Source organism: Lissotriton helveticus, chromosome 6 (assembly GCF_964261635.1).
Source record: "Lissotriton helveticus chromosome 6, aLisHel1.1, whole genome shotgun sequence".
In the NCBI taxonomy this organism is placed as follows: domain Eukaryota; kingdom Metazoa; phylum Chordata; class Amphibia; order Caudata; family Salamandridae; genus Lissotriton; species Lissotriton helveticus.
In genome coordinates, this window is record NC_136067.1 from 1,789,926,375 (window position 1) to 1,789,943,849 (window position 17,475).

Consider the following 17,475-nt stretch of genomic DNA (forward strand, 5'->3'; position numbering starts at 1 on the left):
GGCCCCCAACAGTAGTGAGCTGGCATAATCAAGCCGAGATAATATGGATGCTTGTATAATCAACTGCCTAGTCGAAGCATCAAAGAACCTCAAAATAGGTCTCAACCCTCGTAGGATACCAAAACAGGTGGCCGCTACTTTTTTTGTGTGGCCACAAAAACTGAGGGCAGGATATAACCAAACCCCCAAGTTTTTGACCTCTGAGACTGGAATAGGGGTTACACCCAGCTCAGGGGGCCACCACATGTCACCCCAAAGATCCGCTCGCTTACCCACTATCATGACCTTCGTTTTTTTAGCATTGAGCTGGAGACAGTTGGAATTCATCCAGCTGGCTACTGCTAAGAGTCCATCCCGAAATCTGGGGGCGTCAAGTTCGGATTACCCACTCAAGGCGACCGCCAGTTGCGTGTCGTCAGCATAGGAGACCATAGTCATGCCCCACTGCTTGACGACAGCAGCCAGCGGCCTCACATATAGATTGAATAATGTGGGGCTCAACGACGAACCCTGAGGCACACCCAGCTCCAGGGGATAGGATTTGGACGCAAACGGCGGGGTGGCAACCTTGAAGGTCCTATCAGCAAGGAAGGAACGGAACCAATCGAGAGCAGTGCCCTCAATACCAGCCTCTCGAAGACGTTGGAGTAAGATTCTGTGCGAGACCGTGTCAAACGCGGCACTAAGGTCGAGTAGTACTAGTGCCGCAGTCTGACCGGAGTCGAGCACAGAACGAAGATGTTCCGTCATTGAGAGCAAGGCTGTTTCCGTGCTGTGACCAGCACGGTACCCATTCTGGGAAGGATCCAGAATGCTGTGCTGAAGGATTGCCCCTCTGCTGTGACTGACTGTCCTGAGGAACTACTTCTTTGCTTTGATGCGCTGCCCGGCTGCCTGCTGATTTCTGCCCTGCTGTGGCCAAGGACTTATCCCAGAGTGTTTTCAAGGGCTTGCTGGCTTGCTTCCTGTTTGCTGAAATTTCAGTGACACAAAAGACTTTCTACAATTCTGCTGGAGCTGCTTGACTCTGCCATCTATGTGTCCTAACCGTGCCTGGTGCGTCCCTCCAAGCTCTGTGCCTCAGAAATGGCTTCTGCAGCTGATTTTATCATCCACAGCTCCTGGGCCCCTTAAATCTTGCTTTTGCTTTCTTTGCGACCGCAAATGGTCCGGTTTGCTCCAGAACCGCATCTCTCGCATGAAGGATCAGCACGAGTGGGTGCAACTCAGCCTCTTCACACAGCAGCGTTGCCGACTGCAAGACCCTTGCCTGCCTGTATGCGATGCCGGGCTTCTCTCTGCGCACAGCAGGCCATTGATGCTCGCTGTGCTCCCAACGAACCTCTTCCCGTCTCACAAACGGGACTCTTGGCTCAACTTGAGAAGGTAAAACTTCAGTGGGCTCTTAAACAATTAGGAGCCCAAGGGGGACTAAAGGGATATGAGCAGGTCGCCCCCCACTCTATACCTTATCAACAACACAAAACCTGTCCCTAAATTATGTAGAAACAACTGTTTCCCATATATCTTAACAGACCCCTTTCTAAGGTGTCAATAAACCGTGTTTAAATCTTACCCTACTGCTTAGTTATACCCTTGTAGTCATGAGCTCAACTCTAAAAATGATATTTAAAACTGTGTGTGGTACTGAAGACAACTACACACTCTCACCAAGCCTTCTAAAGAAACAACTTCCAGAAAAAGGGGGAGCTGGCAGTGCCTCACGGGAGCAACACCTGCGGAGGAATAAACAGACTGGTACTCGTCTGTATCCTCACGTTATCATCATCAGCAACTGCCAACTGTATCAAAGAAAGGGATAACAAACAGTGCAGACAACATAAACCAAAAAATTTGCTCTGTGTAAGTGACCCAATGCGGTGCGACCACTCTGATCTCAAAGTGTGACACCACCACTGTTTAAAAAGGGCAGATCTCCACTAGCTAAATTACTTTTATTCAATGCTGTGTGCCCGCTCTATTAAAACTAATCAGAGTGGTCACAATGCATTGGGTCACTTACACAGAGCACATTTTTTGGTTTATGTTGTCTGCACTGTTTGTTATCCATTTCTTTGTTACAGTTGGCAGTTGCTGATGATGATATTGTGAGGATACAGATGAGTACCAGTCTGTTTATTCCTCCGCGGATGTTGCTCCCGTGAGGCAATGCCAACTCCCCCTCCCCCTTTTTCTGGAAGTTGTTTCTTTAGAAGGCTTGGTGAGGGTGTGTCTTCAGTACCACACACAGTTTTAAATATCATTTTTAGAGTTGAGCTCATGACTACAAGGTCATAACTAAGCAGTAGGGTAAGATTTACACACAGCTTATTGACACTTTAAGAAAGGGGTCTGTTAAGATACATGCAAAACTTCAGTGGGACCTGTTAGGAACTGTATCCAACCCTTGCTCTGTCGTGGTCTGCTTTACTTTTCAGATTTACACCGGTCTAGTGAGACATCAAGTAACCTTTATTGACTTCTAAGCACTGTTTTTGCATTTATTCTTTAAAAATTCAGATCTCGACTAATACTGATTGGATTTGTGTCATTTTGGTCTTGTTTTGCTCAGTATATTCTATATTTTTAAAACCTGTGTGGAGTATTTTTGTCATTTTTTTCATTGAGTTGTTATGTAAGTGTTACACAAACACTTTACACTTTGCCTCTGAAGTTAAGTCTGACTGCTCTGTGCCAAGCTACTAGAGGTTGAGCACAGGTTAATGTAGGGTGTGTATCTGACTTACCAAGATTAAGGTGGTGGTCCCTACTTGTACAGGGTGCAAACCTCTGCCAACTAAAAACCCCATTTCTAAAAGTATTACTCAATTATTGCTTTATTTTTGCACATGTTAACACTGTCTAAGCAAAGGTTTAACCAGACGAGTACCTGTTCAGCACCCAAATCTAGAAATAAGCAATGGAAAGGTGGCTAGTCAAACTTTTAGAGGGTCCTTTCACTCTGCTGCAACACGTCACTGCCTTTTATAGTAACTTTTGATCTGTTTGAGCTAGAAACAATTTTTTGTGGCTAAAATCTCCAGTTTGTGCAACTGATGATGAACTACGTAACTGTTGGGGCAAATCCATAATTATGCGGAAAACAAGTGAAGTAGTCACATTTCCACTAAGAGGACGTGCTAAACATAACGTTATTGCAACACAATTGTTTGTGACTATACCACTTAAAAGCATTACAACCAGATGGCTTTAATGAAATATTCGGATTGTCCCCTTTTCTTTCCGTGTGAAGAAAATATCTGATATTGTAATTCCCAGGAACTGGAAATGTATTGAAATGTATTGAAGTAAGATAAAAAGTAACAATGGATGTTTAACTTCAAAGAAGAAAATGTAAGTTAATCATAAGGATGTATTCGTTTTATCATCCCTAAGTTATAAAGGGGAAAGATTTTATATAGCCTACCATGAACATAAAATTGGAAATGTCCACATGATCTGAGAATGCCCACCTATTTTCCAGTACTGGAACTGAATAGTTAAGGAATAGTTAATGAACTCAACGATCTAGGAGGTGTCAGCCGTAAATAAACCGCTGTTTGTCCTTTTGGGTATACCAGAGGAAACAGTTGCTCTTCTGCAGACTGGTTTTTGCTCTAGAGAAAAGACAGTAGAAAGATTGGGAGCCCTTTTGGTGCCGACCAAAGATATGTGGAAGATAGGCATCACCCATTGCATGGAGGCAGCAACAGTTGTGTATGGTGCTAGGGACGGCCCTAGAAATGTATTAAGGTTTGGGGAAGGTGGATATCCTACTATGGGCTGGCCAGGGAGGGGGAGTGACCCTAAGGTCTTCTCTAAGGAGGTTGGCTCCTCGGGCAGGTGAAAGAGAGGGTGTGTGAGAGGACGTGATGAACAACCCACCTGACAAAGTGATGCCTTAGCCCAAGCTGTGCTGCAGACTTTGCTGTACATTGGACATGCCTTGTTGACCTACCAGAACTCCCAGTGGGCACTATATTGTGGAACTTATGTTGAACGTTGGTGGATAGTTGTGACCGGTATAAAAATAAAGCTATAAACACTGTTTAAAAAAATGGCAAAGTCTGAGAATGGGATATACCTAAAAAAAAATGTCAATAAAAGGAAGTGGAGTTAAGGTTATGAAACCTGGTTTATGGACACAGCGTGTGATAGAAAGATAGATATGCACAGGATTAGATTAGTTCATGGAGACATTGTTTGTTTATGTTGGATGTGCTTGGCAAAGATCCACTTAGGAATTATGGACTATTTGATATAACCTTTGGTGTGTAAGTATTATTTGATAATGATTTCTACAAAAAGTGAACATGGTATATTGTATGATTCACAAATATTATTTTGAGTTTGCCTGTTAGTGGTAAAGAAATTAATTCCTTCTAATGAGGAGATAGAGAATTATCTGAATCAGCTAGATGTTAAATTAATTGGCATTGGCAGAATTATGGAGTCTTAAAATACACCACGAAAGAAAATGTTTTTTCAACAAGGTAGTAATAGAAAGATTGAATAAAAGTTGAGATATACAGTATTATTACAGTGTGCGAACTATTGCAGAGGAAAAGAGATCCCAGCAAGGAAAAATATAAGGTCATCTACAGCACATTACTTTCACTTTTGCTATCGGCTGGGTAGAAGGAAACACTACAGCTGCCTGAATACCTCAAAATTAACTGATCCCATCCCTATAATTTAGTCAGTATGCTGCACTTTTGGACCGACACCCCAGTCTCTTTTATCCCCCTCCTCCACATCCGTAGATAGGTTGCAACACCCGCCCCCCCCTTCTTCCCAGCCCACCCTTCAGTGTCACTACCCACCCACGGACTAATAACATTCCTATGAGAAAAACAAGAATGACCACATTCTAAGAAGGTCCCTTCAGTGGAAAACAGAAATGCTAATCCGGACTCTTTAATGTTAATTAACTCCCAACAGTGAAAACCAAAGAAGGCAAGAGCTGCTCTAAGGAAAAATTATTTTATACAAATGCGCACTAGCTTAGAAGCCCAAAAAGTCACTATTCTGACATGGAAAGGTCCTTTGCGACAATTGTTGGTTACTCTAAATCTGCATGATTCTACATGCAGCCAAAAATACATACTAATGTTGTGGTTCAACTCCCTGGCCAACCCTCTACAAGGGAGAAGAGACACTGAAGTTTAGAAAGTATAAAATACATGTGTTTTCACCAACAGATTTCTGATCTGCGCAGGACTCTTCGGTAGCAGCACTATTCAGGAAATAAATATATCAATTAATCATCAAATCTGTCTTTGAACTCCAATCCTCTCCCTATTCACCCTCCCTCCTACCCTAATCTCATCAATTAACCTGTGAAAACCTGCATCAGCAATTTGATATTGTTTGCTTTAAATTCAATAACCAGAATACCAATACCTATGATTCTGTCACAACAGATTAACAAATGCCTAATATGACTTGACAAGAAGCCCATACATTGAAGAAGTAATTGTTGATAGTGTTCATGGTACACAGTGTGAACGAATAGTGTTCAGATGGTTGACATTTCATATGGGTATAATCGTGCAAGAAAACAGCAGCAATTAGCAGCGCTGGTGAGCGGATACTACAGAGCTTTTGGAAAGTACCTTAATGCATATGTTGTGTAGCAAAGGTCTCTTTTTATAGGTAGAGGTTCGTTTGAGATTGTACAGAGGGTAGCCTTTATTGTGGTAGTGTCTTTTGTAGCAGCAAAACCTGTCTGTATTTTTAAGGTGGTTCTTCAAAAGATACAAATCTTTAGCATAGAATATTTTCTAGAGTCAGAGTAGTATATAGGAAACAAGCTCACTGATATTATGTACTTTAAGTTTGCGCTCTTTAATCATGTTGAAGTGCTCTGTGGACTTCACATCAGATGTAGAGTAAGTGTAGATTTTGGTTTACCCATCTCATCTGGTCGCATTTGTTTGTCTGTACAAGTCATATTTTGCATTTAATATTATCTTTTAGGATGTTCTCGTGTTGGTGGAGGACGAAGGAAAACTATCACCCAGTGATATCCCAAAGGTATTTGTGTGCTTACCTTTAATTTATTTTCCATTTTACCACAACGCAGTTTAATTGAGGCGACTTGATACTGATAACAACTGATCGAATATCCTACTGCCAATTTTTAGATTTTGAATGTTCAGGTGTGCTGTTTTAAGAAATATATTTTACATAGCTTAATGGCTTTTTATTAAACGTTAGCCACTTTTAATTGTCTCTTCTGTTAACCTTAAGAAATGTGTCCTAATATCAATGAAAAAAACCCATTCAAAATGTTTTATTAGTGTATTGTGGCCGATCTTTCACTCCTAGTCCATGTACACAAATGAATTACGGGGTGCTGATTTTTTTTATTCAGTCACTTTCTCTCCCGTATAATTTGAATACCTTGCTATGTTCAGTGTTAAGCTGAGATTTCAGTTTGGGTTTCCTCCGTTTACCCACTTTGTGCAACTTAAATTTAAAGAAAATCTTTTTCTCTCAAACTTTTTGATAGACTCCTGGATTAAAAGCTCCTGAGTTCGAAGAAAAGGTGGAACAGCTGAAAGCAGAGAATAAACCAATTGAAGATGTCTTAAAACAGCTAATTTATGTACTCTGCAATGATGAGGTAAATGGCATATCTTAGAAGATATGGAGAAAAAGCTCTATTTTAAGCATATGGATAATTTCAAGACTTCAACTGTTACAATGGGGCTGATTCAAGAGTAACCTTTTTAACATTGCTGAAGGTAAAGTGTCCAAGAGTTATGTGGTGCTGTGTGATAGAATGCATGGAATGTAAGTTTTTTTTTTAAGTACCAAAATATTGTTTTTCAATAAACCTATGAGGCTCAAACATAGCATTGCTGGCACACATGCCCCTCGCTTTTCTAAAATTCAGTTGTATAATCAGAAAATCTGAAAACTAGGTTTGCAAAGTTTGTCAAAGAAAGTGAAGAAAAATCAGAATTTTGCAAGTACTGAGAAAATATTTTACACATGATGGCTCTAGTGAAAAGCGTGGTACATGCTGATCGGAAAGATGATTGGGAGCTGCACATGAGTACTGTGGAGTCACTGATTACAGTGTTTAGTGAATTCAATTGCATATACTATCTGAGATATGGATCCTTGTATTCAGAAAGAGTGAAGAAGCTAGAGGTGGAAATACCATACCTCTACAGAAAACTCATCCACAGATATTTTGTGGTGAAAGACAGAGAGGGAAGGTTCAATGCCGTGGCTCCAGTTATGAAACTGGAACAGACTACCCAGCGCTCACAGAAAAGCTTCAAGGAAATTGTTGGTCAGACACGTAAAAGTGAATATGTTGCTCAATGGCAGCTAGTTTACCACAAAGTCCTTTCTATTTGCAATGTTTTCAGAGCGATGACAGATTCAAAATTAATGGACCATCGTGAAACTGTTCCTCACCACAAACTTGTGGGAGAGGGAAACGTTTTATTAAACATGTTGACAGCATTCTCCATTTCATGCAGTAGCAAGAATGACTGAGCCTGTGCGACAAACAACTTTGTGACCAAACAATATGTGGATAACGATATAAAGACACGTCTGCTAGATGTCTTGGAACATGGATAGAAACTAAACACAATACTGAAGCAGGAGAGATTTGTATTGAAAGAGAAAAAGCTGTTTGACATAATCACTAAAGCTAAAGTTCCATGCTTTAATTGCCATGGTAAAAGTTTCGTCCAACCATCCACTACAAAACAGTTACCAAAAAACAACTTTAGTAGGCACCCAGATGGATGTAACAAAAGTAAGGGGTGAATTTATCAAGGACTTTCTGTTGCATGATCTTCTTCCAACAAACTCATTATTTAATGGAAATGCAGCAACCAAACCAGTGAAGCACAAACCCGTACCAGAGCTTTAGAAAAATACTTTTACCTGGAGAATTTCAATTTGAAAAGGAGTCCTAATTGAAAACTGCTGTTGTTGTGGAGTATGTCAATTATGAATGGTCAAGATTTCATCCATGAAAAAATTTGGAGAAGTCGTTCAGACTGTCCTACCGATATCAAAGGCAGAGTGCACCTTGCAAGAATTGCATTTTTTTTTTTACTGTTGTCTTGAACTATCTGTCAAAGAATGTGAGAGAATCAGTAGAACAAATGACCTTGCCTGCATTAAAAATTCGACACCTATACAGGTCATCAACATCGGCCAAGATCAGCTTAAAGATGTTAACTCGCTAAAACATTGCTGATGCTTCAGTGAACACCGAGTTTCCAATTGTTGCAAGTGAAAGGAATTGTTAATGAGGAGTTGATGCCTGCAGAGAGAGATTCAAAAGGTACGGGCCCTATTGTTCGAGAAGTTAACAGAAAAATTGAGAAAACCGATCTTTGTGTTGTGCCACATGTTGAGTGAGCTGTTCGAAATAATTCCAATTAAGCCATTGTACTGTCAAATGACACAGAAGTTATTATTGTGCTATTTAGAGTTGTTGCAATGTTTATTAGTCAAGGATTGTCAGAGTTAATTGATATGTTACGGACAGGCAAGAAAAGATACTTAATCCCGCATCATTTACTGTACAAAAAACTTGACCCAGATATGCCCATCGTTCTTTTCAATTTTTGATAACAAGAGAAGTTGGACCCAAGAGGGCTATATATATACATATATACATATATATATATATATATATATATATATATATATATATATATATCTCAAGGGAAAGGGCCTGAACCTGTTTAATTTCAAAGAAGCTTCTTTTGATTCACGCTCGGACAAGCAGTTAGTTTTCACTTGAACCGGTACTTTATTTATACCTTTTCTTTGAGTTTCTTTGGTTTTTTAGTGTAGAATCAATCACCAAAAAGGGACAAAATAGTCTACATACAAAGAGTACGTTTGTAGGGTTGAGTCACAAAACATTAAACAACAACAATGTATAATAAATACACAGTGTGAAAAACACATAAATAAAGAAAAAACATTACTAAACAAGTGAACATCCAATATACTGATCATTTTTTGCTACCTTTGGCGGCAGAGTCTAAATATCAATTCAAAACGTTCTCAAGATGTTTTATACATCAGGGTTTCAGTTAAGAAAGCATAGAGAAACACATGGGACTATTTGCTGTCTAATACATGGGACTTTTCCGGTGTGTATATATAGACAAAAAAAAATTTCGTAGTTCCTCAGTGTTTCTATCCTTCATCATCATGAGCCTTTGATGATGAAGGATAGAAACACAGTGGAACTACTACTATATTAGTATAGTTTTTAAATAGACCCATGTGTTTCTTAATGCTTTCTTAACTGAAACCCTGATGTATAAAACATCTTGAGAACATTTTGAATTGATATTTAGACTCTGCCGCCAAAGGTAGCAAAAAATCATCAGTATATTGGATGTTCACTTGTTTAGTAATGTTTTTTCTTCATTTATGTGTTTTTCACACTCTGTATTTATTATAGATTGTTGTTTAATGTTTTGTGACTCAACACTACACACGTACTCTTTGTATGTAGACTATTTTGTCCCTTTTTGGTGCTTGATTATACACTAAAAAAACAAAGAAACTCAAAGAAAAGGTTTAAATAAAGTACTGGTTCAAGCGAAAACTAACCGTTTGTCCGAGTGTGAATCAAAAGACGCTTCTTTGAAATTGAACGGGTTCAGGCCCTTTCCCTTGCTTCATATATTATTGTTCTTATCAAGGCACATATTCTTACTGGTGATGACACTATGAGCGAAATTTACAACAAAGCTTGCAGCTTTAACTGCTGAACCTGTGAAGTTTCTATAAGGATTTGCTGAGACAGAAGAAGAATGTGACTTTAAAGACTTAGAAAAATACCTTGTGCATGTGTGGGAAACGAGTTCTGACTGTCACTCATTTGACAATCTTTGGTACAGTGAGTTCAAGAGATCAGTCCCGCTTAGTGGCCTTCAACCGAAGTCATGTTCTGTGCATGGACACATTAAAAGAACGGTCTACTTGACCAGAAGATGTGTAAATGTTTTGGATCATGCATATGTAAAGAAAGATCCATGTGAATTTGGTTGGAAAGATGATGATTGGGTGCTAAAAGCGACGAAATTTCTAAAGCCTCTACCCACAGCACTTACACGTACAAGTATTTGCAATACCTGTGCTGCAAAAAGATGCCCCTGTTGATATTTGCCGAAACAAAGTGAACTATAAAAATGTCTAAAACAGGAGTGATAAACATTTTCTTTTCATATTCAGATCATAAACATTGGTGTATACATAAAATGATTAAAATCCATTATTTGGTTCATTTCTGTATAGGTCTCTTTTTCCTCTATATTAGCTACCATTTTGAAAAATGACAGAAGGGTTGCTCTGATGAGTTATTTTCTGTTTCTAGAAGACTACTTGACCCCCAAAGCCTATGTTTTGGCACCAAAATGAAGTATATAGGTCTCATGGTTCCTGAAATATTACATCATCACTGCCACACATATGACATTAAAAAAAATGTTATAATGAAAAAGTCGGCCCGGATCAGCAATGTCTACTAAAGCTACATTACTTCTTTAATGATCCAAAAACACAAATCAAAAATGAAGATCTCTGGACCCCAATTTTTTTATGGAGGTATATCAGGGGGAAGGGAATATTAACTGTAATTTTGAGGTTTCAATGACTCCCTATTAAATAGAAGGTCTTGCAGTCCTAATGTCTGGGAAGATAGCCTTCAGCTAGCTAACAACAATCATAGACCTCCATAAGAAAAGGATAGTAGTTGTCTACCATTTGAAAAAAATGTGAGAGCCTTGTCAAATGTTGGGCTTTCTAGATATTTATGGGAAGGGAAACTTTACTGGAAATTCTTAATTTTAATGTTAATGGCGAGTTTTGTGGCAGCTTCTAGGAGGTCATTATTGAGCTATAATGGGTAATCATCACAATGATCTATCACTTCATTTTTTTTTATACCACTGGAAAAATATATTTAAGATGGTGAGAGTCAACATGAACACATGAGTAAATAGGGTAGGTACATTTAAACTGTTAGTGGGCACTATTTATAAATGCCAGGAGGCATTTAAAAAAAAGTATGCATATATATATATATATATATCAAAGCTCCATGGGGTGACCAAGTCGAGCAGCACTCACACCACGACACGCTTTTCCCCAAAAGCGATTTTATTGAGTTGCACAGCTTCATTTCTCAGTTTTTAAAAGGCATACGTCTGCCGCCTGACGCGTTTTGTAATTCACTTCTTCAGAGGCGCTGCAGTCGAAGGACGCACAGGGCCACACCCACCTAATTCATAGCAGCTGCATATCAGCGTGCGATGGGACTTAATGAGGTGGGTGTGGCCCTGTGCTTCCTTCGACTGCAGCGCCTCTGAAGAAGTGAATTACGAAACGCGTCAGGCGGCAGACGTATGCCTTTTAAAAACTGAGAAATGAAGCTGTGCAACTCAATAAAATCGCTTTTGGGGAAAAGCGTGTCGTGGTGTGAGTGCTGCTCGACTTGGTCACCCCATGGAGCTTTGATATATATATATATATATATATATATATACGTATATATATTCACTGAAAAAACTAAAGGTTTCAGGCATTTTGTGGTTTAGTTCTTGTTTTACCCACACAAAAACATAGAAATTCGGCAGTTTAAGTTATACTTATAGTTTTAGTTATGTTAAGAACCTAAACTCGTGGCCTAAAGTTACTTTACAGCACGAGTTATAGTTTTTTCAGATAAGTATAGCTATAAGTATAACCATAACTGTTGAATTTCTATGTTTTTGTGTGGATAAAACAGGAACCTAACTAGAACGTCTCTGTAACCTTTGTTTTTTTTCAGTGAATTTTTATGGTCTTTTTAATGTTAAGTAATCTATAATTACAGTATGTTAATACAATGCTGCCGTGCAGCAGGGGTTGGCCGTAGGGCTTGCGGCCAACCCCCTTGCATGCACACAACCCCATGCTGCGCACGGTCATGAGGGTATGGTTTGTGCTGTGAGTTTTTTTGGGGGGGGGTTGTTTGTTTTTTTTCCATCTGGCCTCGGACCGGCGGGATCTGCGAAGGACCTGCCTCCCTAGATATGCAAATTGTTATTCCTTTAATAATTCCAAAACTACTGAACAGTTTTACACCAAATTTCAAAAACGTCGCTTTCTGCACCAATATCTCCTTTTTGCCAAATTTGGTAATTCCATTAAGCGGTTTAGGCTGTAGCTGTGTCGAAAAATTGCAAAATCCCTATAAACATTGCATGGGGAATAGCGTTTTTGTCCCCCTCCTTTCTTTCTCGACCTCCCCCTCTTGATGAATCACTCCAAAACGTTGTAGACAGCTGCTCGACTAACTTGCGTACTCGTTTTTCAAACGTTTGTTAAGTATCTTAAATGGCGCCAAAGTTATTAGCTAAACAAAAAGCGCTCTGTTTACCGAAAAAGTTAGTCCTAACTATAACTACCTATTGGCTGTTGCCAGTAGTATATGGATATAGATATATATATATATATATATATATCACTGAAAAATCATAAGTTAGAGACGTTCTAGTTGGGCTTAGATTATACATGCACAAAACCATAGAAGTTCAGCAGTTCTAGTTACCTGAGCTAACAATAATTAACACCCTTGCAGTGGACTGCTTATGACCTCACATATTACATCACTAATGACTTGGTCAGTGACATCACTGATGACATCATCCAGTGATTGTTTTCTGAACGTTTGAATGTTAAACATATATACTAAGGTACTACAAAAGTTAAATCAGCATTTTTTGTGTACTGAGTGATACTATTTCTAACCTATATTATTTGAGTGACTGTGTGAGTGTATCCGTGTGTGGGATGAATAAGTGGGTGTGTGAGTAGCTGTATGAGTGAATAAGTCAGTGTGTTGGTAGCTGTGTGGGTAAGTGAGTGGTTGTCTGAGTGGCTGTATTGTGAGTGAGTGGGTTAGTGGCTGTATGGGTGGGTGAATGGGTGTGTGAGTGGCTGTGTGGGTGTGTGAGTAGATGTGAGTGCGTGTATGGATCTGTGAATGTATGTAAGTGGTGTGTGTAAGTGGTGGTATGGGTGAGTGAGTGCTCTGTTGAAAGGCTGTATGGGTGAGTGAGTTGGGTGTGTGAGTGGCTTTTGGGGTGAATACATGGGTGTGTGAGTTGCTTTTTGGGTGAGTGAATGGCTGTGAGTGACTGTTTTGGTGAGTGAGTGAATGGGTGATTGTGTACTGTGGTTGCAATGACCTAGGCACACTTACTGGGGTTGGACTGGAAATCCTAAGGAAGAATACCTTTGGCACATTATTAGCCCTTTTTCCACACACTTCTGTGGTGTTCTCCAACATTTGCCAAGGGCAGAAGTGGTCAAACAAATTCTGTCCACAGATAGACAAATCCAGGAAACATGTCAATGAACTGTTTCTGCATTCCTCGGAGACCACAACATGGGCTCAATATACAATAACAATTTACGCTTTGATATGGACGATATATACAGAAATTATGGAGTTTATTTCACAGAGAAAGACAACAGGGTGTTCCTCAACAACTTGAAAGACTGCATTCTGTTTTATGTGTAGTTATTATCTACACACCATAAACAAAAAGGCTCTTTATAACGCCACCCTTTTTCCTAAGCACAGGTTCTTCTTTTTGAATCCGTTTTTTGAAATTTTGCTTTATGTTGTGGATCAAAAAATGAAAAGCACACATTTAGTGCAAAGCACATTTAGGATTTCATGGCATGACACGGAGGCCAATATTATGCAATCCCGTTTTATTGCCAGCTCACAGCAGCAATAGAAATAATTCAGAACTTTCAAAACATTTAATCGTGAATATAGCACAGTAACAAGCAGCCATCTTCCTTTTGTTGCTGCTGCCCACAAGATAAACTCAAATGTCCAATAAATTTCACAGTTGAATGCTTCTTGAAAAACAAGTTGTTAGCAAAAATCCAATCCTTATTACTCTGAAACAAAGTATAAAGAACAAGAAGTTAATTTCCTCGGTCGGTATATGTGGTGGCATAATCTTAGCCTCCGTGTCTTTAATAAAATCCAGATTTACTGCTCATCAGGCTGTGGAAAATCTACATTTTATGGCACGACACTGAGGCCAATATTATGCAAGGTTAAAGTGCCTTCAGTACAATTATCAATTACATTAGACATTGGTATAAAATACCAGCTTTTGAACATGTTTTCATTTGACCACTCTGTGAGAAGTTGGCCTGATATATGATGCTCACTAGTTCTAGTGATCACCTTGTATCAGTCCAAACAACCCTTATGGTGATTGGTTGTAAGTCAACCTTATAGACCAGCTATCCTAATGGTAGCATGGACAAAGCAGTCTTAGGCTAAACTCTTTTGGCATGTGAAGCCAGCTGTTTTACCACAATATAACCCCTTGAATACCAGATGAAAGGACACCACACAGGTTGTTATGAAAATAAACAGTATATTTATTAATAACAACACCTCTGAACTCTTTATGAGGTCAGAGGGCTAAGCACATGACAATCTCTTACGAAAAATACGACAAGTTGCACAAAATTACAATGGTGCCCTAGGGGCACGACAAACCATATACTAAGTAAGTGGAATGTGAAAGTCGATAGAAGGAATGGAGCTGTCCAGAGGCTGTAGGATCGATGGGACCACGCTACACTAACTCTAGGTAAGTAATAGGAGGCCCACGGAACGCGTGTGCAGAGTGTGAACTCACACTCGAGATGCGTAACAACGTCTATGGACAGTACAGTTCAAGTTAAAGGTGAGTACGGACAATCCTGACTAGGTAGGACTAAAACGACTGTGGAACCGGACACTAGGACAGTTAAACTACCCTTGAGCACTGAAATGCTCTCGTTACCTCACCCACGGGCTGCGGGTGCATAGGTGTCAAAGTGTGTCGGGTTCTCGCGTTGAAGTCTATGGAGCCTGGAGGAAAAGATGCTGCAGGCGACCAGGAGGAAGATGTCCGGTCCGATCCAAGGGTGGATCGGTGAAGAAGAGGACCTGAAAGCAGAGGGGACAGTGTTCAAAGTCACTAGCCAGTGACTGGAACCAGGAAGGAACCAGATGCTGTCGTCGCGATCAGGTGAAGAGTGGACGCTTGACTATGCAGCCACGTGGACCAGGAGGTGTCTTCGACGACCAGGATGGAGGCACGAGCTGTCCCACGCAGGCTCTCGCTGTCTACGGTGTCGGATCCGGGATTGGAGTCAACAGGCCTTGGCAAAGGCAACCCACGCGGTGAGTGGAAAAGGCGTCTGGTGCAGACTAGGAGAGTCCGGGGTGCCCCTCTTTTGGAAGGGAGCAAGGGCCAGTCTGGAGCAACCAGACCAGCAGTGAAGATTCAAAGGTTCGTCGTCTAGGAGGCCACTAGCCAGCCGGCAAATGACCAGACAACGCGTCGAGCAGCAAACAAGCAGAAGGGCCCCACGCAGTTCTCGTGGAAGCTGGAGGGCTGATCTTCGGTGCAGGGGCTGCTCGGGGCTGGGGCTTCTCAATCCCCAAAGCACTTGGTCGAGTTTACCTCGGGAGTCGTGCTGGAAGCGAAGTGCAGGTTCGTTCAAGATGGCCGGTCCCACGTGTCTCGTCGCACCCACGGGTCTCAGCTTTGCTGCAGATGTGAGTTGAGGTCGGAGAGGTCTGGGAATCCGGGTCTCGTCGGGCTCTGAAGTCTGGATCCTCGAGGAAAGACGACAAAGTGAAGCCGCTGGACGCTTGATGGTGCCTGCAGTTGCAGGGTGGACACTCCTTGCCCACAAGGGAGATTCTTCAGTCTTCTGTGGAGCAGAACGTCGAAGTCCAGAGTTTCTTCTTGTAGAATTGTTCAGGATAATCTAATCTGGAATGGGACCAGCTCCTACCTTTATCCTACTAAAGGGGGCTGCACTACTGACTAGGTCCCTCCCCTGGGTGGGACCAGGAAGGGGGGTGGTTACACCCCCTATCCTTTGTCCGGTTTCCCGCCAGAGCTGGGGCTGGAGTGCCCCAGCAACTGGTTTGAACCGGTGTATGCACAGGGCACCTTGTGTGCCCCAGGCATGTCTCATTCCTTTCAGGCCTGTCCTACCCAATACACAAAATCCTGTCTGGGGTGGTGCTAGCACCTCCCAAGGCAGGAAACCCTTTGTCCAAGCCTCCCTCGCTGGAAGGACTCCCAGCAGCAGGAGGTCAGACTCGTGTCTGTGGTGGCAGCATCCATTTTGTGATGCCAAGGCTCGAGTTAACTTTAACCGGGTTCACAGTAACATACATGTCGTGTCCCTCTAGAAGGGTGGAATGCTACCCCCGTCACCAGAATTGGCGAGGGGGTAGTATTCCAATTCGTATGACACCTTACTCGACATGTTTTGATAATGTTATACCAGAGTTGGCATTTAACCGCAAGGTTGATAATGCACTTAAGAGTATATAGTATAGCGTTATCATGGAAACAGCTAAAGGACTTGGTTCCGAAAGCTGTAGACAGGCTCAGCTCATGCTAGAGCACCATCTCACATAATTCCAAGCACTTTGCCTTCAGGATTGATAAGGCATGCCATAGGAGTGACTGATCGGAGGATATGTGTCCATTTTTAGGGTTAGATATAGGTTTACTATATCTATAGCAAAGGGTGATTACAACACCTTGCCCCAGCTGTCATGCAGCCAGTTGTGTCAGTTTTAGATGGCCAGCCAGGGGTGGCATAATACATGCTTTAGGCCCTGGGTACACCTATGCCCTGGATACCTAAGGTACACTGTACAGGGACTGATAAGGTGGCCCAGTACCAATTGGTAAATGCACCTAAAGTACATGGTTGTCAATTTAGAGAGAGAACAGCTAGGCTGTGGGTCTGATTTGCATGCCCACAGCCAGGGAAAGTCGTAAACCAGTGAAGCAAAAATCTGGGGTGACCATAGGATTGCAGACCCCACTCTCCTACACACTCTGCCGCTCTCCAAATGTCTTGTAATCAGCCACCCAAGATGAAAGCTTTAGCGGCCGATGCACCTCTAAGTGAATGTGCTCCAAATATAGAAATATTCACACACCTTTCTTTCATCACAACTTTCACCCATCTAGCTACGGTTGGGAGAGAAATGGCTCTATGTGGCAATTTGTGAGAAATTAATAGTTTAGCAACTCCGTTTCTCAGATTTTCTATCCTTTTTTCATATTCTTTTAGACATTTCACCACACACAGTCTCGGGTTTCTTAGGAAGTAAAGGTAGAATATAGTTGATGACAGAGTCTTTGCTCTTCTTTTAATATAGAAACAGACTCCTTTTGGTTGGTATGCTTTACTGGTAACATCTAAAACTCCTACATCTGAGGTACGTCTAAAGGAAACCAGACATAATAGGGTTGTTAGTTTGTAGGAGAGTTGTTTTAGTGACAAAGATTTATCATCACCCCACCTTTCAAGTACTTGTAGGATCAGTTTAACATCCCATCGAGAGATATACTTTGGTGTGGGTGGTTCTAA

General features: G+C 41.1%; 1 protein-coding gene across 1 annotated transcript in view; it reads left to right on the top strand.

Moving 5' to 3' along the window:
• LRPPRC (leucine rich pentatricopeptide repeat containing) overlaps positions 1–17,475 on the top strand; it is an 848,306-nt gene that overhangs the window by 402,227 nt on the left and 428,604 nt on the right. Inside the window, exons 19-20 of the mRNA XM_078649683.1 lie at positions 5,980–6,036; positions 6,515–6,628. Coding sequence (XP_078505809.1) covers positions 5,980–6,036; positions 6,515–6,628 — 171 coding nt within the window. The remainder of the gene's footprint in view (positions 1–5,979; positions 6,037–6,514; positions 6,629–17,475) is intronic.